At 38.3% G+C, this 23,490-nt stretch overlaps 1 protein-coding gene across 3 annotated transcripts in view; it reads right to left on the bottom strand.

Annotated features, from left to right (window-relative positions):
• Positions 1-23,490, bottom strand: part of Strump (WASH complex subunit strump) — a 47,848-nt gene that overhangs the window by 7,598 nt on the left and 16,760 nt on the right. For all 3 annotated transcript variants that reach the window (XM_045725591.2, XM_045725600.2, XM_069321964.1), the window contains exons 7-17: positions 22,159-22,404; positions 21,744-21,986; positions 16,357-16,467; positions 9,734-9,956; positions 8,636-8,814; positions 6,675-6,842; positions 6,039-6,179; positions 3,493-3,675; positions 2,823-2,975; positions 1,848-2,002; positions 1,547-1,709 (exon numbers count right to left, since the gene is read on the bottom strand). In XM_045725591.2, the coding sequence (XP_045581547.2) occupies positions 1,547-1,709; positions 1,848-2,002; positions 2,823-2,975; positions 3,493-3,675; positions 6,039-6,179; positions 6,675-6,842; positions 8,636-8,814; positions 9,734-9,956; positions 16,357-16,467; positions 21,744-21,986; positions 22,159-22,404 (1,965 nt within the window). The remainder of the gene's footprint in view (positions 1-1,546; positions 1,710-1,847; positions 2,003-2,822; positions 2,976-3,492; positions 3,676-6,038; positions 6,180-6,674; positions 6,843-8,635; positions 8,815-9,733; positions 9,957-16,356; positions 16,468-21,743; positions 21,987-22,158; positions 22,405-23,490) is intronic.

Below are 23,490 nucleotides of genomic sequence, written 5' to 3'. Positions count from 1 at the left end.
GAACCTCCACCTAGGAAAGCAGCAGGAAGAAAACTCCTGGAAGGACAAGTCAGAGGAACCCAAAGGCAAGCGGAAATGAACCCAGGGCGTAGCCACACCAAACACAAGTTAAACAGGGTGGTGGGGGGGGGGGGGGGAAACACCCCTACAAAATACCCTTCACAGATGGCATGAGGGCCCACAAAGTGTCAAAATGGAATCCAAAAGCTCCCCACCCCTAAGCAGAGGGCCCCGAGGTAAAGCTTTTATCCACGCCCACTGTCGGGATAGACAGGTGAAGCCCAAAGGAGAAGCTTTGAAGGAAGGGGTCGGCTGGGAAGACCCAAAAGCTTCGGCGGGATAGAGCAGCTCAACTAGCGAATGCTAGTTTCACAAAATTTTGGTCCAGTAGTTTGTTTTCATTGTTTTGAGGAATTCGTTTGGCAAATTTAAGGCTGCAATTTCATTTTTAAACCATGCAGTACTGTAGTTGGTTTTGGTTTGCATATCTTTCTGGGTGCTTCCCTGGTGGTGGCCAGTATGATTAAGCTTTAAAAGTAAAGTTTTCATAGGCTATCGTTCGTTGCGCCTCTCTAGAGGGAGGGCCAGGTTCTGACTTGTGGTCCTCGATAGGCCAATAGAACTCCACAATTGATGGCACCTAGTAGTATGGCACTGATCAGTGTTTGATAGCTTTAGGAACCTGATGGGGCTTACCCCAGAAAAGACCTGGGAATAGACATAATTGCAACATTAACACCAGAAGCTCATGTAAACAGGATACCATCAACAGCATATGGGAATCTAGTGGTTGGCAAATAGAATGCATTGAAGAAAGAGGGTGTTGAAGTCAATTACATCCACAAGTCGAAGAAAAAAATATGATGAAAATGCTATGAAAAGAAAGCAAATTAACACACCAGGTATGAACTGCTAAGAGGTAGTGTATAAAGAGCCAGATCTCACTTCCTCATAATCACTGATAAGTAAGCACAAGAAAAATCGAGGTACTAGTTCAGAAAAGTGCCATTGAATGCAGAAGTGAAAGATGTAAAACACTTGTACATTACTTATTTGCTACTTGCAAAATTATTTATAGACTCAGAACAATGATTTGTATATCAAAATTCTCTGAAATGTTTCTCTTTCTCTCTAGTCTAAAGACTCTAGATACAGTCTGTTTCTACTGTGGTATCAAAAAATGAATAATGTAATAACTAATGTCTGGTATTTTAATAATTCTGTTAATAGCACATAGAAATATTGGATAAGGAAAAAGATTTGTAAAAATTTAGTAACGGATGATACAGCACTAAGTCACCAGATTGAGAAGATAAAAGAAGCAGAGTATATAGTACAGTGTTGTAATGTAAAAGTATTCCTATATACAGTAGTAGGAGGTAACAAACAATGAAGCATTTACATGTACAGCACTATAAGTCAAACATATGTAAGAGATTGTGCACAATTTACCTATAAATAGGAGATTAACTCTGGAATATAAATAAAAAAAAAAAAAAAGATAGCAAAACAGTCATAGCAGATTATTATATGCAAAGCAACTAACCTGCAGTTCTGTAACAATCAGGAAGGCTAGTAGCTTATCCACGCCTGTCAACCCAGCAGTGCTGATGCTGGACTCAACCTTTGCCATAACAGAGCTGGAGAGCACCTCTGTGTGGGCTCTACTGTCATACCAGGCTCCCAGTTGTGACACATACACTGTAGTTCTACAGAATTTAGAAACGTGCTTTCAAAGGTGTGGCAATTCAATCAAATACTATATCAGTGTACAAATACTTTCATAAACATTAGTTATTTAAAAGATTAACAAATATACCACTAGCATGCTTATCAGAGTAACTTACTTTGGGTCAGTAATTCGCAAAATCTCTCGTACAAGCCTGCCGATAAAATTTACTGACTGAGTATCCACTGATGAGAACTTTGGAATAGGTATGGCCACACTCTGGTAGATGCTTTCATGGTCAGATATTTTCTTTTTTAGGAGTTGATTGCATTCCTAAAATAACAAAAAAATTTGTTTAAAAATGTCCAACTGTTTAGAGATCCATTAATAACATTTGATAAGCCATTTAACCCTCTGGCTGGGGAACTAAATAAAAGGTTTGTCCCCACTAAAAGCCAAAATACTACCTTTTCTAATTTCTTATTACATTTGTAAGAAAAAGACCCACTCTTTCTGTCTATATCATTAAACACAAATCTTTGAGCCTCCATTTTCTAATAAAATAAAGAATGGTAAAAAAGAGCCAGTACTAGGTTGTACATTCCCCCAAGACAGAGAATGTCACAAATAAACAGAATATCATAAATACAACCAAGCATAACTGTAAGAGGGATTACATTTCTGCAGGATGGGCAAAGAGCGCGATTTCTTAATATTTATGTTGTTTAAAACACTATGTAACAGGCTTTAATCTGGGTAGTAAGTGTTATTTTCTAAATGCTTCAAAGTATAGAAAATGGCCTATTATTCCTCTCAAACTTAGCTTTAATCTTTACCTCAGGCAGATTAGGGAGGATATTTTAAAGGTTACTTGAAGGCAGCCAATGTTTTATCTAGAAGTGTGATAATGTGACACAGCTCTAGATAAGGAGTCATCAGCTTTCCAGTAACCTTCAAGATATCCTCCTGAAGCTAAGGCAAAGTTTGAGGGGAATAATAGCCATTTTCTATACTTTGAAGGCATAATCAATTAAAAAATAACACATTACTCAGGAACAAAAACAAGTTTGTTACATAGTTTAATCTTCGGTTATATGATATATATTTGCTATCCTTTAAGAGAGATTATAAAGAATTTGGACAAGAGTCCTACCTGTTCAACATTGTAATTAACAATACGAGACAATTCTTCCTGCCAAATTTTCAATCCATACATGCTGATGTAATCCTGGATGTACTCAAATGATGTTCGGAACCCTGTCATCTTCTGCCCTACAAGTTTAAGTCGTCTGTATAATTCACTGCCCTGTAAAGAAATAATGAATCATTTATAAAAAATAAGAGCAAAATAATTATAATGCATTCAAACTTAATTAACAACAATGAAAGCTATAAAATTTACTAATGATGAAACTTAAATTCAAAGTATAAATTAAGGCCTGACCTATTTTTGTCCATGTATATACAAGATATATACAGTATACACAATGAATGTGATTTATCTGAGATAATATTAAGGCCATACAATGGCATTGAACCCACAACCCTGGACTTGCCAGCTGGTAGTGCTTGTACCTGTGGGAGTCCAGGGATGTGGGTTCCATCCCATTGTATGTCCTCATTACTTTCTTATGATACATACAGGTACATACATTAGGTGTCATAAAAGCTGTATACGAAACCCATCAGAAGTTTAAAAATGTTTGCATGACAAAGTTTATTGGAAAGGCTGAACTTCACGTGTGTAGTACTCGTACTGTAACTACACTTCGGTAATTACATTCTATACGATGGGAAAACAATTCATGTGGATCTGTACCAACCTTGACCTTTGTGTTGAAGGTAAGTCCTTCGTGTAATATTTGTGCCACCTGAAAAACCAGCTCTCTACGCACTCCATCTTCCAGAAGCCTACGAGGGTCAACCTGGATCACACCAACCAGAGTCGTCTCCATCATTGCCACACCCTCTGCCAGCACAGCAACACTATGGCTAAGCTCAGCCATCTGCAAAAGGAATATACCACACCATATATATCATTCCCCAGTTCTTTTGTATTAAATGCATCATATCCCAACCAGTCCTCTCAAAAAATACATCGCATTTTGACATCAAAATCCACAATGTAGGGAAGATATAGGTACGAGAGGCAAGAACAGGGGGGAGGGGGATATTGGGGAAGTACAGAGGTGGGTGGAAGACCCAGGCACCCCATCTAATCTCCTATATAATTCCTGTTGTCGAGTACAGGAAGCCAACAGGAAGCTATGCTTTTCAAGGTCCCCCCCTAGGTCAACTACTGATCTTACTCATAATGCAACTCGCAACAGTTTCCCAATTCCTGTGTGAAAATTTATAGTTGTGTAAACAAAGGTATCAGGTGAAAGAAAATGTTCTCAACCATTTCGGTCCCATCTGGGGATCAAACCTGATATCCATGATTGTGAGTCGAGGAGGTAACTATTGGATTAAAAGACCAATATATTCATTCATTTGCTCTGGCTCACTCTGAAGGTCAACACCCTGTCTTCCTAAAACTCCCATTCATTGAGATGACTGCCATATGTAGAATCTTTCCCAGATAATTCAAATTTCATAGAGTTTTAGATCCTTTTAAGAACACTCTAAACTAGAGGTGTACTAATGCATTAGTTTTTTTTTTTTTGCAGGGATATTCCTGCGCGGGCCCTAAGCCTCTGGCTGGCCCACTAAGTGTTGCTTGTTTCTGTTTTACTTGGGCGGAGTATGAGTATTTATGACTCGTATGGTATCGGTGATATTAGCCCATTTTTGTAGGTGGGTACAGGAGCAGATGAGTTCTGACTCCTGTTAGCAAGCATAGAGCTCTCCCTTCCACAGCTTACATCAAGCCTTACCCTACCAGTTTTCCCTGGTAAATGATCAACTAAATATTGTTAAAAAGACTGCTCCAAGTACATTCAGTGACTAGAAAGTTGAAAAAATGTGTTAAATGTGGAATACCAGTTGTAAGCAAATTTAAATGAAAAAGAAATAGATGAGGAACCACAAAAACATTGGAAAGCTGCAGGGCAGCAGTGTAAACAATGCACAGAGATTCGTCCACTTCTCTCTGAGCGGCAGTGCCGAGAGAATACTTGTTGGTCCAAGTCGGTATTTTTTTTTTATTTAAGTGATACTAATCAGTAATCACGGCTGGGAGTCCACTTAACAAAGCAATAATTGTCCTATATTTACTGAGTATATTTATTTATTATGTCACTGTTTACAAATACTGTACTGAAATCACAAGAAACTGTGTTGTCTAAAGTTCTAACATCTACAATAAAAACTATCAGTGTTGGTAATTTTATAGTGCAGTATTGAAATACTGTTCCAGTATATAATGTTGTGTTGATACTGGTCAAAATATTGGTATTGGTACAGGTTTACCTGTAACACCAGAGAAATGCATATGAAAAGCTGGTTATCATAAATGTGAAGCAGCTGCTTACATTAACACTTTCGGGCATCAGTGATGGATATTGTGTCCATAAATAACTCTACAGATGTCCAGTGGTGATGTGTTTTGTGTCCAAAATTAAAATATGTTAAAATTCCATTTTTCCCAGATCATTATGGGACTACTTTTAAAATGTGTACCTTTAGATTGCGAACAATTTGATACCAGAATAAATGACGTAGCATGAAAACTGGAGGCGAGAAAACTGAACAGAATACAGTATACACATTTTGGTGTTGGTGTGTAGATGGGTGCTCGCTCACGGGTAATGCTTGGCCGATTTTCAGGTTTGCTCTGGGTGACACGTCAGGCTTTTTGACTTTATATGCATATATCCATTTAGAGAATTCTGTTGCGAACATCTTGATACCAAAATGAAGGATGTAACACAAAAATTGACATGAGAAAACTGAAAAGAGTATACACATTTTGGTGTGGGTGTGCGGTTAGGTGCTCGCTCACGGGTAACACTCGGCCGATTTTCGGGTTTGCTGCGGTTGGCATGCTTTTTTTTTTTTTTATCTTACATAAATATATTTCTTTAGAGAATTCTATTGCTAACAATTTGATACCAAAATAAATGATGCAACACGAAAATTGATGTGAGAAAACTGAAAAGAGTAGGCACATTTTAGTGTGGTGCACGCTCACGGGAAACACCAGGCCCACCTTGGGGACGGCTGGCGAGCGCACGCCGGGCAGCTCAAAGTGTTAGGAAATAAGAATTTGTAAATTTATCAATTGACCTCAGCAAATGTGTAAATGGCACCATTGAAAGTACAGTGTAGCTGAAAAGAAACAAATCAGAAACCTGTTTAAAGCAGAGTTAAAGATGCCATTTAGTATGCTTAAGTCAAGTCACAGTTTGGTGAAATGTAGAATAGAGACCTGATATCTTTCTGTAAGTTGAGCAAATTCCCTCATTTTGTCCTTGTCAAGGCGTGTTGGGACCTCCTTGATTTTCTCTGTTTGAAGCATGATAATCTTCGCAAGTAAGCCAAACATTGTTTCGGGTATAATTTGAAGGACCTGCAATAATGAGAAGAAGAAAATGGTGAATTTACACAACAAAATGGAAAATTTATTCACCCTAGTTCTTTCTATGGTTAACAATTATTGCTTTTGTTATCAGCAATTCCCCCTGAACCTAGACTAAACCAATTTTTATGTCAGTTCCGCTTTACTGAAATAGTCCATAGCAGATAAATGTAGCAGGCTAACTCAAAACTCAAAACAGGAATTGGGTGAGCCTGGTTCACTGGCACTGTTTAAAAAATGCATGAGGATGCATCTGACCATTTCTCTCTTTCATTACAGTTAATCTTAAACATTTAAGTAATAATTCTGAATTCAGAAAACAAATACAAAAGGTAACCAAAATTATAGGTGCAACAATGACATATACATACAACAAATGCCATTCATATTTCTTCCTAGTAAAACACACATTCTTTTCTTTCAAGATCAGTATTCTGTGAAACACCCTCAACTAGTATTTAAAAATCACATTCAATAACAACCTACTTTTCTGACATAAGCCACCAGATCTCCTGAATAGTATGCAGAAACAGAGATTAGGTCAGGGCTGCGGGCTTGATTGATGCGCAACAGTGGTAGGTCCAGCCCTGATGACAGCTTTAGGAATGTGGCTCGAAGTTTAGCCACATGGGCGGCATCTTTTTTGATGGCCGACTAGCTTGGAAAAAATAAATTATGAAGAGCAGCAGGTTTAAATAATCTGTGCAAATTTTTATTTGGAATTTATAGACTACATCTTAACACAAGTGAATATACTGTATATTAGTTAATATAAAAAGCTTTGTTCTCAAGAGGAACACTAACCCCAAGGTAAGATTACTGAAGGCCCCACTGGACCGGCCGATGATACTATAATTCAGGGTAGGGTGACATTTTGAAACATGGATCTTTTCAAATGTTCTTGTTGGGTTATACAAGTGGTTGGGAGGCATCTCAAAAAGCTCAAACTGACTCGGTGACAAAAGAAGACTCACTCATAAGAACTCAAAGCATTTCCAAGCACTACTTAACATTAGATGGATTGCTAAGTGGCACATTTGCAATTTGCCAGCTCCCCACCTGGCTACCACCCCTAACCTCCACCATGAAGTTACCAAAAAAATGCTCCTGCTAGCCATGAAGTGATAATCCAGTACTGAAGTCAAGAAGCAGATAAACTAAAATCAAGAAGAGCATGGGATTAGAAGCCTAGGGCCACATTCACAAAGCAGTTACGCAAGTACTTATGAACCTGTACATCTTTTCTCAATCTCTGGCGGCTTTGTTTACAATTATTAAACAGTTAATGAGCTCCGAAGTCCCAGAAGGCTGTTTATAACAATAACAACAGTTGATTGGGAAGGTTTCATGTTTGTAAACTGTTTAATTAATAAATGTAATCAAAGCCATCAAAGATTGAGGAAAGATGTACACGTTCGTAAGTACTGTACTTGCGTAACTGCTCCGTGAATCTGCCCCTGGTACCTGTTCCTCAGGAGAAAAAAAGCTTCTTGTCCTATAGAGTCTGAATTTCAGGAAGCAAATAATCATGATATATTGAGTAAGGTGACACCCAATTCTCTAAGCCCAGTGATGTATGTCAGATGGCATATAAACCATTGACCAGGAAGGGTTAAACAGGAACCAGACTGACTCCTCTACCACCACCTAAGGCTAAAACTCCTCACTTTGCAGCATGCCCAGTCATGCTACAAAACATAATCCAACTCCTGGCTACTACCTAGGAATGACAGGTCCATTACAGGAGCTGAAAACTTCCACTGAGGAAAAAGTGGCCACTCTCACAAGAGTGAGAGTGGCTTTCCTCTTGTAAAGAGGAAAGCCCCAGAAGGTGGTCAATTTCCTCAAACTTCCCTAGGACACTGGAGAAACACAAGTATTTAAAAGCAGTGTTTGTGCAGAGGCCTCCTAATACAGAGGATTCTTCTTGCAAGACATCAGAACCAGATGTACCAAATTCACCTCTAGAAAGAAGGAATTCTATGAAGCAAACACCGAAGCTGACAATAAAATTAAAGAGAATGATGCCCAAGTTTGGCAGCTGTAACAAAAGTGACCTGCCCAAATAATAGTTTGAACAGGATCAAAACCCACATTACAGACTGAACATCTTGTGTGACACTAACCCTGAACCCAACAGAGAATGATGGAAGCAGAAGGGAAGGCAGCAAAGTGAGAAACAGGTGGTCTTAGTAGTCCTTGTAATGCAATGTTTGGGTTAGATCGAGCTTTTTCCCGTGCCTACATAGCATGAGTGTAACCCAAAATGCTCAAAAAGATCACAGTTGCATCAATGCATGATATCACCCAGCTCTTGTGGTTGAAGGGATCTTACTTTAGGGAGCATCCAAATAAAATAGTTCAGAAATTACAATTATAAATACTGATCTATAAATATTTAATTATTCTAAAGAACTGCTCACTGACACCATGTTCAGACAACAAACCTGCATAATTGGAGTGTATTCATCAACCAGAGTCCATGCATAGGAGAGGTCAGAGATGAGAGAAAGGGTAACCAGGTTGTCTTCTGTCACTCCAGCTACACGCACCAAGGCCTGGAGGGCTGATACTACCTCACCCACTGCTTGCACCACACCAGCACTTGATTCCAAACCATGAAATTCTACAGTAAAAATTACATACATTATTTTTAAACAGTGCACTCTTTGTCCTTTTACACTATTTTACAAAATTTGGTGCATGGCTCTTATCATCATCATAATGAGTTACTTTTATGATCATTCAATTTAAAGGGAAATTACATATCTGATTTAATTTTAATTATTAAATATCTGATTTAATTTGTTTGCTATAGTTTCCCGGCAAAAGTACACACCACATACTGTACTTTTTCCTTTCTCAATTTTCTTCCCATTAAGATAGTTCTCACACCTAACACATCTATCTTTCCATTTAAAAATTATACTAAATACCCTCTTCCCTTAATCATTTATGCCATTTATATTAAGTACACATACACTAAATTCCTTGTATAGTTCCTCCCAAATTCATCTCCATGCTGTTTTGCCTGCTTTCCTGTTACCCCAAAAAATGGATGCTGACTGGACGCTAACCAAGTGCAGAAATATCTCAGGAAGAACTGGGGGTTGGGTTGTTTGCTATCCAACAAGACAGCATGAGTCTTTGGAAACCAGAGAACCCATCTGTCAACACACACAAGAGAAGGAGCTTTGTCCAAGTTTAAGGATATTACAAAACAATAGCAAGCACAATTTAACAGAAAACAACTAGAAATTACTAAAACCCGAACAAAATTAAAGACAAAATTTAATTGAAATATCAAAGATACTGCCTGCCTCTGTTGTTCAACTACAATGTGTGCACTAACAAGGCCACCAGGGTGCCAAAGATTTTATGACAAAATATTTCTCCAATACATTAGTTTGCTTTTCCAATAACAACCTCATGGTTGTCCTGCAGTAATATGTCCATTGACAACTGAAGCCAACTTGTTTCCTGTCTGCAAGTAGCAAATATTCAAACATTTTATAATAAAAACTTGAAACAGTTTATAAGCTTACCCTTGACTTCTTTTAATGCTTTTATCAACTGAATAATTTTTCGTCCAGCAGAGCCTGGATCATCCAGACTTAGACTCAATATTTCTTCTCCTATGTCTTTGAACCATTTATTGAGGCGGTCATTCTTGGCTACTCGAGCTAAAGGTCGGCTCCCAGCAAACACCTCAGCTAGTTCTAGTACATGTTCATTAGCATCCTTTTGGAACTTCTCCCATCTGACTGACTGGTAACAAATTACAAAAAAAATTTAAATATCTGTTCATGAGAAAATGTAAGGGGGGATGAATCTAACAATTTACATTTAAGGCTAAAAGAGCTTGCATCAACTTCATTCATTATATTCTCATTTAGTTGAATGATACTTTAAATCACTAAAATAAAGTAATTTGGTGGTATACATGACTAAGTAAAATGTATAAAATGATTTTTCATTGCAGTTAAAAATTGAATAGTCCTTGAAATTGGCTGTAGATGATATTAAATATACTTTCATATACAAAACATTTCTTAAAAAAGGATTTCAAGTTAAAAACTCCTTTCAGAGCTGGATGTATAGATGCTCTCATTACTAAAAACTTTATGGTTCACTTAAAGACCTGCATCACCTGACAGGCTTTCGTGACTTTTTTCCCAGCATGGTTTAGTTGTTTCTTAAGTAGTCATGTCAAATCTAGGGAAGAGAAACAAGTGGCGAGTAACTCGAGCACCACAGAATACACCAGCTCACAATGATCAAAGTATGCTTGGGAAATACGGGACAAAAAGAGTGGGAACACAAGGCTCAGAAAGAAACAAATGTAGAAGACATGGTACTGAGCAGAACACTGGCAGAGTGGAGACCTTGAAGCAGAACAAAAACAAAAACAGAAGCCACATGAACTTAGACATCAAACTAGAAAAAGAACCATACAAGATTTTTTTATTTATATATACAAGAGTTCTTACATTCTTGTACAGCCACTAGCACGCATAACGTTTCGGGCAAGTCCTTAATCCTAATATTTCCCGAAATACGACCCGCCAAATCGTTTAACTACCAGGTACCTATTTTACTGTTTTATAAACAGAGGCTACAGTTAAGGATTGACGCCCAGTGAATCCTCCCCAGCCAGGATACGAACCCACTCCAAGGCGCTCGTGAAATGCCAAGTGGGTGTTTACCACTACGCCACATCAACTGCTATTTCCCAGCATAATGGTCCTGGAGCTAAACTGAGTGCGAAATTGGTAAAAGATGTACCCGACTCAGAACCATATCCAATTACTGATCTTTAATTGAACTGGTACATGTCAAAAGGCAAACTTGAGGACCAGGGAAATAAGGCAGGACATGCCTGAAACCACCAGATAAAATATAGACACGGAGGTCTTCCGTAATGTAGAGAATAAACCTGCCCTTCAGAGTGTTTCTTTAGCAACCAGGAAAAGTATGGAGATCACCCAGAAAGATGGGCCCACGGCAATCATACCCTTGTCCAACATTTTTTGAGTATAGGTATGGAGTAACGTGGCAGATGGCTGCACAGCAGCCAGAAGGAAGGCATCACACTGCAGCAGGTTTCAGGAATATCCAATTGCCAAATTATTGGGAGCAGGTTGAGGGCTGTAAGTGGTGTTCCCAGTTACATAAAGGTATAGGGAAGTTGAAAAGAAAATTAGACATGGGAAATAAGTGAAAGTGAGTGAAAATTCTGTATTGGAAAAGTTTATACGCCAACAAAAGATCAAAAGACAAAATATTTTATGACAAAAGATCGTCAATAACAAAGACGGACACCACCTCTGGAGAGGTAAGCACACTAGCAGATAAATGTTTCGAAGGATTCTCAACACAAGATATAAGGATAGGAGGTTTTCTTGACAGGTTAGAGATTATTGAGGACAGGTTAAAGGAGTATGAAGAAGAGATCCTTATTAGAACAAGAAATGGAAGCTTTCAGGGATAAGTTTTGCACTTTAAAAGGAAACATTCTTCAGCAAAGTAGGAAAATTGCTGCCTTAACAGACAAGGTTAACCAGGTACTGTATTACAGTACCCAGGACACCTAGGAAGGACAGGAAAACTCATTCCACTAGAGGCCCTCCAAATAAGTATTCCCAGTCGAAGATATCCAAAAGACTTGCAATTGTCCCCTCAAAACAGTGACTGATAGCTACCATGAAAGGGTGGATGAGAACCATAGGAGATCTGTCAAACCACTCAACACCACACAGACCCAATGCTGAACACATGCAGCAGGAAGCAGCAGCCTAGCCAAACTTGCATGGAACAAGAGTGCATCAGAATTACTACCTCATCCTGGAAACAAAATCTGTCAGGGCCATCTATGCCTTCCATGAGATGTGGATACCATGGATCTCAGTTGAAAGATCCGAGTAGCTAAAACAGTGTATGATCAGTGTCCATAAGCCTCTACGTATCCTCAGGAAACAGGAGAGCCAAAGACTGAGTAGATGTTAACAAAGAGGGGTATCCAAAAGGCCTCCAGTGAATGGCTTAACAAAGCACACCTGCAGACAACGTATCTGAAGAAACTCAACACCTCATCATGAAGGAAAAGAGCAAAAACCTTATACAAAGCCTGTTACCACTGAAGCAAATGACAAGACCAACTCAAAAGCAAACCCCATGTAGAAATGACACCTCCACCCATAAACTCAAGGAGAATATATATTATATTAAATTCACACATCAGGGAAGTTAAAAATGTGCACCAAGTACAAAAATGGCTAGTAGGGTGGGCATCAAGAGCTAGATCTCATTACCCCTGGGAGTGAGGGAAGAGGCCCATGCATATACAGAATGATTAAGGAAATACAAAGACTTTCCAGTAAACAAAGCACTGAAAACTGGGAAAACTTCTTTCCAGTCAGAACCAAATTCTGGCAAGAAGACTGCCATTTGCTCACAAGAACGCTACTTTGGTGGAAAGTAAAAAGACAGGTACAACATTGAATTAAAAATATTTGGCCACTGCCGAGCTAGCAAGGTGATGGTTATACCCGTCTATAATTCTGAGGATTAATGTCCAAGCAGCTCAGTCTATGACCAGGTGTCTTAGTTGGTGGCTTGGTCAACCGGACTGTTCAACATGGCTGCTCACAGCCTGGTTAATCAGGAATCCTTTGAAAATGTTTATTAAGTTCTCTTCTGAACACTGAAAGGTCAGCCAGTTATGCCATGAATGAGTAGTGTGTGTTAAAAAGTCTTGGGCCTTTGATGTTAATCAAGTTTTCTCTCGGTGTGCCTTTTACACGTTGCTGTTGCTCGGTCACTTTCTTAACTGCTGCTAATTATTCTTTCTCTGACCACTTGTGCATGTGTTAGATGCATATGCTTTTTTGCACTTCTCTATATCCTGTATAACATTCTCCATCTTTTCTGACGAATGTTCTTTTCCCTGTTGAATTTCCTTGCCTAACTTATCATATTCACTAATCTTGATTTCAATTAACTTTGATTATTCCATGCCAAATCATTACATCTTTCAACCTAACCATCTCAAATCTTGAGATAGTTATCTTGAGATGATTTCGGGGCTTTAGTGTCCCTGCGGCCCGGTCCTCGACCAGGCCTTCATCCCCAGGAAGCAGCCCGTGACAGCTGCCTAACTCCCAGGTACCTATTTACTGCTAGGTAACAGGGGCATCAGGGTGAAAGAAACTCTGCCCATCGTTTCTCGCCGGCGCCCGGGATCGAACCCAGGACCACAGGATCACGTGTCCAGTGTTCTGTCCCCTCAGCCACCAGCTCCCATATACATGAAATTTGGATGGATGTTTTAGAGTACACGAAGTAACATACATAAACAAAATTTTAACCCTTAGTGATGCAGAATATTCATACAGCAGGGTACAACAATTTTATATCCAATGTGATATAAAATAAATTATTGCTTACAACTTCAAAAAAAAAAAAAAATCATAACTTTGTTTCTAATTGTGGTAGAATCATTTTAGGCTTGTTTTTAAACTAAGGAAACATTGTTTTCATTGGTAATAGTTATACACTGAATAATGAATTTTTTCATTTCAAGATTACATGACCTTTGATCTGAATAAATAAAAAATGCATCTCTAATTTTTGGGAAAAATATGTTATACAGTTGATGCATTTTCTCTCTCTGGTATAAGTTTGATTTTGAAATGGCTTTGGCAACAAGAGTAAAAAAAAAAAAAAATGTATAAAATGTAGGTATAAAGTAGTTAACACTTCTTGCATCAAACTTTCATCAGTAAAGTTTAGTCTTGTCTGATAGTCAGTCTCTCAGTCTCTCTCGCAGTCTCTCTCTCTCTCTCTCAGTGTCTCTCTCTCTCTCTCTCTCTCTCTCGCAGTCTCTCTCTCTCTCTCAGTCTCTCTCTCTCTCTCTCGCAGTCTCTCTCTCGCAGTCTCTCTCTCTGTGTGTGTGCACATCTCGGCAGGGTTGACAATTTAGCTATTTTTTAACTAAATTTTTCTCTCTAACATACACAGTGTTGCAACTCATTTGAGATTAATTTAAAGGGTACAGCAGAAGTAGAAAACAATTGCAGAAGGTGCTACCATGGATAATAGACAAGCTGCCACATGTGAATACATGTAGTGAACAAAAATGTAACAGTTCTAGGACAAAAATGAAAAGGTGTTCTGTTAGTGAGGCTGGCAGCTAGGGCAAGTTTACATACAGCATCTGTACTGCTCAAATTACAACATGAAGACAGTTGTTCAACTGGGTAAAAGATAACATCAGGAACATGAACTTTGCATATGTGTCAACAAGAAATAATGATAAATGAGAAGTTGCTACACAAAATAAATGAAGAAGCTAGGCCAGTACCTGGAACTCAAACATTTCCTGCTTTCACAACAGAAACAAGGAATGAATAAATAATAAAGCAGTTTTCTACAGAAACAACTAGTAAAGAGAAGCAAACAAATATTCCATACGAAAGATTGTCTCTGGAATAAAAGGAAGGTTTTGTGACTTGCATCTATAATGATGTCTGGTGGTTAGGTTGTTTCATAAAGGTGAACACAACATCACAGGAGGATTTTATGAGTTTCCTACATTCCAATGGCTCATCCCCATCATGTGTGTATCCTCCCCAGCCAGACATACTGAACATTCCGATTGAATAAGTTCTCACTAAGTTCTCCACGTACTGCAACTGGGCGAACTTACACAATAACGGATGCGGACATTCAAAGATCAAAAGAAGCGTTGCAGAGGAGAAGGCACTAACTTGTTATGGTTGCAAGTTTTTTCTCAAAGTTGTATATGACACTATTTCATTCTCTGATATGGTAATTTCCATAAACAAGTGCTAAAGTATTTCAATGAATGTGAGGTACACTATTTTAATTTTTTTTTTTTTACTCCTGTTCCAGAAACCATTCCAAAATGAAACTTATACCAAATGCAATGCAATTTAACTGCTTACAAATTTTCCCCCAAAATTAAAGATATACACATTTTTATATATTCAAGGTCAAAGGCTTTGAAATGAAAAAATTCAATATTTTACATAATGTTGTAAATGAAAACTATGCTTCCTTAGCTTCTAAACAAACACAATATGAAGATTCTACCTCAGTTAGAAGCAGGTTACGACTTTTTTGAGGTTGCAAGCAAAATTTTGTTACTTGTTCACATTGGTAACCCTGCTCTTTGAATATCGTGCACCAATGAGTAACGTTTTGTACATGTAAATTACTTCATGTCCTCTACCATCCTACCAAATGTCATAAAAATCTGAGCTGGTCAGGTAGAAAAGTCCACTTTTTTGTGATGATTTGACATGGAATGACCCACTGGGTGGTGGTCAATATAACTGAATTACTACCAGAAGTTTACAGTGATAATTGGCAGTCTTAACATTTAATTTTCCCTTGCACGGGAAGTTTTAAGTTGTGATTTCCTTTTATTGTGTCATAGTGAGCTGGTGAACTCGGTGGAAACTTGACTAGCCATTGTCTTCCTTCCCTAGAAAATGTCCGGCAAAGGACCACTAGCATAGATCTCAGTCCTGATGGGAATACAAGTCATGAGAGCCTGGCAAGTGAGAATGGCGTAGATGGACATTTAAGGCTTTGACCTTAGCTTAAATAAATACTACAGTATTGCTGTACTGAATTAATAATGCCTATTTTGGTACATTTCTTTAATAATCAGACAAAGGCATGATAGCTGAAATGTTATAATGACCAAGTTATGTACACTATCACAAGAATGGTGCAGTAAGACTTCCAGGCAAGCAGATAATACTTAGAAACCTTGATAAGAGTTCAACTATTTACACAGTAAAAAATTTGTTTCAAATATACATAGAGTATACAGATACAGTACTGTACTGTGCATTATAACCTTAATTTGTCTGTGAACGATGAACAAAAATATAGATACAGCATAGTAATACATGCATATAAAAGTACATATGGTACCTGTGACATACAAAGGTGACATACAAAGGTTAATGTAGCAAACTCTGCTACACCTCCATGCCCTTTATTTGGTTTAATAAATTTAGAAATACAAAAATCTAAACATTTTTTAAATATTGTCATACTGTACCACAATGTGTCACTTAAAACACCAACTAGAACAAGGAGAAGTTGACAGCTACATGTTTATTTTGACGAGTACCTTTTCTTCTACAAGTCTCTTATATGTCTGGTTAAGGTCAATTTCCAGTGTGGCAGTGTTGAGCATGAGCTGGAATACCATCATTGGGGAGTACTGCATGTCACTCACAACCTGAAACATATAAATACTTTTAATTAAAGTACAAGGTAAGGTAAGGTAATTATCAAAAGAAGGCACCAACCCGGGAAGGCTATGTAGCACCATCAAAGTGCGAAATAATCAGAGGGTGCTAAGTAAATAATTATCAAAAAAAAGCCACCAAACCGGGAAGGCTATGTAGCACCATCAAATGTGCAGAATAATCAGAGGGCGCTAAATATCACCAAGAATGCCAATACGAGAACAAAAACGCATAAGGCGAACGATATCAAAAGTATCGGATTCGCCTAGAATTCTATCGAGGGACAAGTAACCGCGAGGGACGGTCGGAAAGCAAGACACACGCTCGTCCTGGAAGTCAGGACATTCAACAAGGATATGCACAACTGTAAGAGGGACAACACAATTCGGACAATAAGGAGCAGGGCGGCCTCCATTAAGTGACCGTGGGTTAAACGAGTAAATTAAAATACAATTATTCCTATTATAACAATGGCTGTACACAGTATTTCCACTCAAACCTGACACACAGAAGCAGAGAAATAAACTTTTTACATTTCAATACCTCTCAATCTCTCTCCATTTTATGAGGTAAGAGGAATGTAATTGTGATAATGTTTTTTCATTACATTAATAATGTAATAATAATAATTGAAGTAAATATTGAAAGCCAGCTATATAAGGATATTAGCCATAATTGACAATAGCCCATGCTCAAGCCACAGGGGCCTAAAAAATAGAACACATGTAATACAACACCACTTTCTATCAACAACCCCCCTTCCCCCTCCCACTCCCATAGCTTTGGTCAACTGAATGCACTATTCAGAGTCACTAGCCATCTTGACTTTTGTGGGCCTACCAGGAGCATATTACCAAAATCTGATTCCCTCATATAAGAGCACAGGGATTCAAGATCAATTAATAACCATTATAAACCAAACAGAATGTAAAAGTGCTCCCAAACCAACAGTGATAATGAAACAAATGAAACAATAAAAATGTCAACCAATAGTTGGCCACAAACAAATTTTGCTTCGGTTTGTCCCCAATGAAAATTAGGCGCTAACTGATATCAGAGGTTTCCTATGCAAAAAAAAAAAAAAAAAAAAAAAAAAAAAAAAAAAAAAAAAAAAAAAGGGAGGAAAGGGGAACCACTGCAAGCGTCACACAGAAATTGGCACTGCATTCAGTGTTTATTTCTCAGTGACTTGCCCAAGCTGTCTTAACAATACAGTACCTCTGCAGATAATGACTTTTCCGAAGAAATAGAGATAAATATACAGAAATAATATGAAGACCTTACCTATGAGAAAAGTAGAGTAAAAACCAGAGCATGGAAAGAAAAGCAAATCAATCACGTCGTGGAAACCGAAAGGGAGATTACATGATTCACACTAGCAAAAAAGAAACCCTCTGCATTGATTATACAAACCCAAGATAGGACAGAAGGCAAAGAAACCCTTACAGAGAAACCCAAAACTCAACAATCAATCACTGAAGTAGATGATGAAATGACAGGGTCTGAGCCCACACCAACACACAACTTAAACATGGTTGGAGGGAGAGGGGAGGTCCGCAGCTCGAGTCTTCTAGAGCCCAGGTGAATGGAATGTTTATTTTCACAGAAGTGTGGATAACAATTTCTACACTTTCTAATTTTGGAATTACCTTTAAATACTGTACATGGTTGGTGAAATACTTCAGAAATTGTTCACGATCTTTGTGAGACCAAAGCTGGAATATGAAGCCGCCGAATGGTGCCCAAATCTTAAACACATCAACTGGAAAAGGTGCTAAGACATGCAACTAAATGACTCCTGGAAGTGAATGACAAGAACTACGAGGAGGTTTGAGGCATTAAATATGCTAAAACTAGACGATAGAAGAATAAGAGGCAATATGATCACTACGTACAAAATAGTAGCAGGAATCAACAAAATTGCTAGGGAAGAATGCCTGAGACCTGGTACAGTACTTCAGGAACAAGAGGTGATAGATTTAAGCCAAAGCTGCCAAAGATATACAGTATAAGAACATTCACTTTTGCAAACAGTGGTAGATGGTTCAAACAAGTTAAGTGAGAAGGGGGTGGAAGCCAAAACCGTTAGAAGCGTCAAAGCGTTAAATGACAAAGTGTGTTGGGAAGACAGGACATGACGAGCGTAGCTTTCATCCTGTAACTACACTTAATTACATCAATGACAGATGAAAATATTACAAACTACATCAAATTTGCATGACACTAAGCTCCATGGTAAAGTAGGAAGTGAAGATTGAGCAGTCTCCGTGGTGTAGTGGTAAGACACTCGCCTGGCGTTCCGCGAGCGCTATGTCATGGGTTCGTATCCTGGCCGGGGAGGATTTACTGGGCGCAATTCCTTAACTGTAGCCTCTGTTTAACGCAACAGTAAAATGTGTACTTGGATGAAAAAACGATTCTTCGCGGCAGGGGATCGTATTCCAGGGACCACAGGATTAAGGACTTGCCCGAAACGCTACGCGTACTAGTGGCTGTACAAGAATGTAACAACTCTTGTATATATCTCAAAAAAAAAAAAAAAAAAAAAAAAAAGATACAAGGCCTTATACAGAGACCTATATGAACTCTAGAAATGGTCGTGAGACCGACAACTACTTGAAAATATTGAACATGTATGAATGTATGGCATAAGATTACACAACTATCAAATCATCCTTATGCAGCAGAATTATGAGGAAAGGGATCTTGGAATTAGAGTTCACCAGTCATTGAAAGTTGCACAAATGGGAACTGAAGTAATGAGTCTGAACCAAACCCTAGGATTAGTTAAATGAACCTTTGACTTCAAGAAAACAAAGATGGGTATTCAAGTGTACAAATCTATACTGTTCCTCCGTGTGGACTACTGTATTCAAGCATAGAAACCATCTTCAGAAGGACATACAGTATATGCTTTGGAGAGAGTTCAATACCGAGCAACAAAAATCATCACGGCATTATGTCGACTGTGCACTAGCACCACTATAAACCAAATATGACCGGCTAATCTCATTGAAACTTAAAATACAGAACAATTCTGAGGATGCTCATCTAGACTTCCTTAACACTTTCGCGCACCCCGCCCACCACCCCTCAACTGTGCGATATGGGACCCAGGGTGTCACAGGAGGGCGCGTAAATTCTGAAAAGTGTATACTCTTTTCAACTTTGTCACCTTAATTCTCGTCCTACGAGATTAAATTTTGTATCATTGTGTTCGCAATAGAATTCTCTACAGCACTAAATGCATATAAACTCCAAAAGCCCGGCTAATTACCCGCAGCAAACAGAGAAAGTGCGAACGAGTTACCCAGGAGCTCGCAAACGCGATAAAATGTTTTCACTATTTTCACTCTGGTCACCTCAATTTTCGTCCTAGGTCTTTCATTTTGGTCTCAATGGGTTCGCAATAGAATTCTCTATAGGAACATTAGCATATAAAATAAAAAACCTGGTCACGCTCCAACCGCCGACTAGTTGAAGACGGGCCACGCGTTAGCCACAAGTGAGCGCTCAGATGCCTTCCAGCTACACTCCCAATTCCCACCCTTTTCAAGCCTTTCTTTCGCATTTTTCTTCCTGGAAGGGCCTTGTTCATGATCACTATCCATCGTGGAGTATGCGTAGATAGTTTCTAAAGCCGCAGTAAGAAATATAGCCTCGGAAAATAGCCGAAATGTTCACACGTTTGAGATGCGAGGGGAAGCAACATTGGTCACAACAGTGGAGCGAAAACAATGGGCCCACGGCGTGTGCCAAGCCGCCTGAGGGCCACGAGGCTCAACAAAGAAAATGGGAAGACATCGGCGCGCATTTTAAAACCAGTCCCAAAAAAATCGGATAAAAACCTGATTTTTGGCGATTATTTAAAGCGGATGACGCAATGCTGCGTCATCCCCGGTATTACCGCCAGTAAACGGATGACGCAATGCTGTGTCATGCCCGGGCGAAAGTGTTAAAAGATCAAATGTAACACATACAAGGAGAAACAGACTCAAGCTCAACAAGCAGCAATGAAAGACAAAACAGGTGTTTATTCACTTTTAGGGTCAGAAAAATATGGAAATGCCTATCTGCCAAAACCATAAATGCCAAGACGACACTACAATTCAAAATTCAAATGAAAATATCTTCAGTAGAAATAGGAAAGGGGTCCCTTTGACAAGTAAGTAAGTAAGTAATCATCAAAAGAAGGCACCAAACCGGGAAGGCTATGTAGCACCATCAAATACGCAAAATAATCAGAGGATCCCTTTGACAAGCCCTTGGTTTTCTGTTTCTATCGAGGTCACTAGAGAAATGGTGCCTCTCAGGTAAATTCATACCTTCAATATCTTCTTACATACAAGGAAAATTACTTGTCTTCTATCAGCAGCCAGGCTGATAGAAGCCAAAATAGGGAGTCACATGCCCGGAAAAAAACACACATAATAATGGGTGGATTCATGAAACACATACATGCCATAAACTGTAATCATACCTCATGCAATATACCCCACAAATGAATTACAGTATACATTATTGCATTATTAGAGGTCCAAAAAATGATCAATAGCACACACCTGAAGGTAAAATAAACTCAAGATTCATAAGGCAGATCAGGTCAACAGAAAAACCTCCTTAGTGTTAAGGAACACTGAATTGTTTTGTGGAATGATGTAAAGCAACATAATCAGTTACTCTCTCTCCCTGCCCCCATCTGTTTCTCAAGTAAAAGCAAGAGTTCTCGTTTGGTGTCACTTATGATGCTAAGGGAGGGCTTCAGAATGGTTTTCAGTATAAACGAATGTACGTGTACCTTCTGGCGACCATTCTGGACTGGACTGATTTTTCCCCAATATCTTTGATGACAGTACGTTATTAAAGTAAATAACCTTTCAAATGCAAGTGCTGTCAGTATTACTACACTGAACTGTAATGACCCTGTAGGTTCATCTGATACATTCTAAGAGGTGCCGATGCCATAATGCTTACATGATCCTGATCACAGGACAATGGATGTTTATATTAGGTAGTAACCCTATATTAGGGAGTAACCCAATTATTCTGCTGAAAAAGTTGTTCTTCATATTCATACAGACACATTTTTTATTTATATTGACACATGAAATTCCTGACTAAATCTATTAGAACAATAGAAGAAACTTGAAGTGCCTGCATGAAACAAGCATTTCAAGTTTCATAATTTGATAAATAGTTTTCTATATACAATAATACAAGGTAATTAATGAAAGATTAAGTGTCGTCTCAATGAAGTGAATATTACCTGATCTCGAGTGACTTTGCAACGTTTATTCCCCTCTCCACCTGCTTTTAATAAGGTAGCAGTATGCAGTACCGCCCACCGCAGAGTTACGTTACACTCTCGTAGAAGGTTGAGAATCTTGTTACTGTGATCCAAGACTCTGGCTTCACTCATGACACCCTCAGCAAGCAGCTGGTCTGTCTGTTTAACAAGCTTGTTCATTTTGGCACTTACTTTACATGCTTGTTCTCTAATGTTTGAAAGCTGCAAATAAAATTACCAAATTATAATCTACAGTAACATTTCAATGCTAAAAGTAATATTTTCAGTTTTCTTTCAACAAAACAAAAAATACAAAATTTCAAGAGGAAGTATTTGCATAGACACAACACTTTATTATACTGCAACACCCAGCATAGCGCTGTTCTTCCATTACCTCGAGCGTGTTGTTGAGAGCTTGCTTAGCGGCTTTGTACGGCTCCCAGGCATCAATAAGATTCACAGTCATACCCATATAGTAACTGATGACCCAATTGTCAGGAAAGAATTTATCAACAATCTCTCTCATCTTTGCTGTTTGAGAGTGGAGTGTATTAGGAGTGAAATATAGACACACAAACAGCATGGCAGACTGGTTGGCCAATGCTGTCGACCGATGGTCTGGTGATGGGTATGCTTGCACCTGAAGATCAAAATCAAATTAAATATAAATGTGAAAAATTAGCAAATTGTATTGTTTGAATGTATGCCCAAATCCTACCAATATATTGATTAATTTTTTTGTTACTGTGCTCTGCCGAAATTTTATTACAGTGGTGCCTCGATAAGCGAATTTAATCTGTTCCGGCACCAAGCTTGTCATGTGAAACGCTCATCGTGTGAAACAACAACACTGTTGTTGGAAGCGTTGGAGAACCAGCAGGAACGCTAGGACGCACAATGTGGTTTGCTTGTTAATCGAGCGAAAACTCAAGACAAATTTTCTGCAAGTGGCTTGCTCATTACTCAAAATGCCCATAACTGGAGACGCTCGTCATTCGAAGTTCCACTGTATTTATATGTATGTGTGTGTATTTTATATATATACAGTATATAAAATGTGATAATTCCATGAACTTATTACCTGTAAAAATGTGCTATGTCCAATTGCAAGATTAAGGCTCATATAAATATTGGAATAAATACAGGGTGTGCATATATATATTAATACACATCTGTACATACAGTATGTGTATTTCCAGTTATACATAATGAATACCCCCCCTTTTAACACAATACAACATGTAAACATAAAAAAACCAAGTGAGAACAACATCATTAAATGGGCGGAGTTATTGCCACATAGCACCCCCACATCACTAACGAAATTATATTTAAATTTATTTTTTCTAAAATATTTCTTCTAAGCAAAAAAAAATTTACCCTGCACAGTTAGAGGATGAAATAATAATCTTCATATTCATTCAACAGTTCCTGTAGACTATAGACATTCCAACCCCAGTGACAATGACAGTGACCATAATGCTAACACTTGGAGAGAACCAAAATCTAATTCTAATATCATAGTGCCAAATGCTACATTAAGTGCAAACTTATATTTTAAGGAATTAATACATATTACTGCATTAGGCTAAGATTAGAATGGATTTAATAAGGTTTGATTTGGTCAAGCAATTTCTATTTTAAGTAGTAAATAAAACCTAGTGACAAGTAGCAAAAGACGTAACTATCATAGTCGGTTAATTTAAATACTGTACTTTAATTACCT

Source organism: Procambarus clarkii, chromosome 10 (genome assembly GCF_040958095.1).
Source record: "Procambarus clarkii isolate CNS0578487 chromosome 10, FALCON_Pclarkii_2.0, whole genome shotgun sequence".
NCBI classification, from domain to species: domain Eukaryota; kingdom Metazoa; phylum Arthropoda; class Malacostraca; order Decapoda; family Cambaridae; genus Procambarus; species Procambarus clarkii.
The sequence above is the reverse complement of the archived record's forward strand: the minus strand, read 5'-3'. Positions and strand labels throughout refer to the sequence as shown.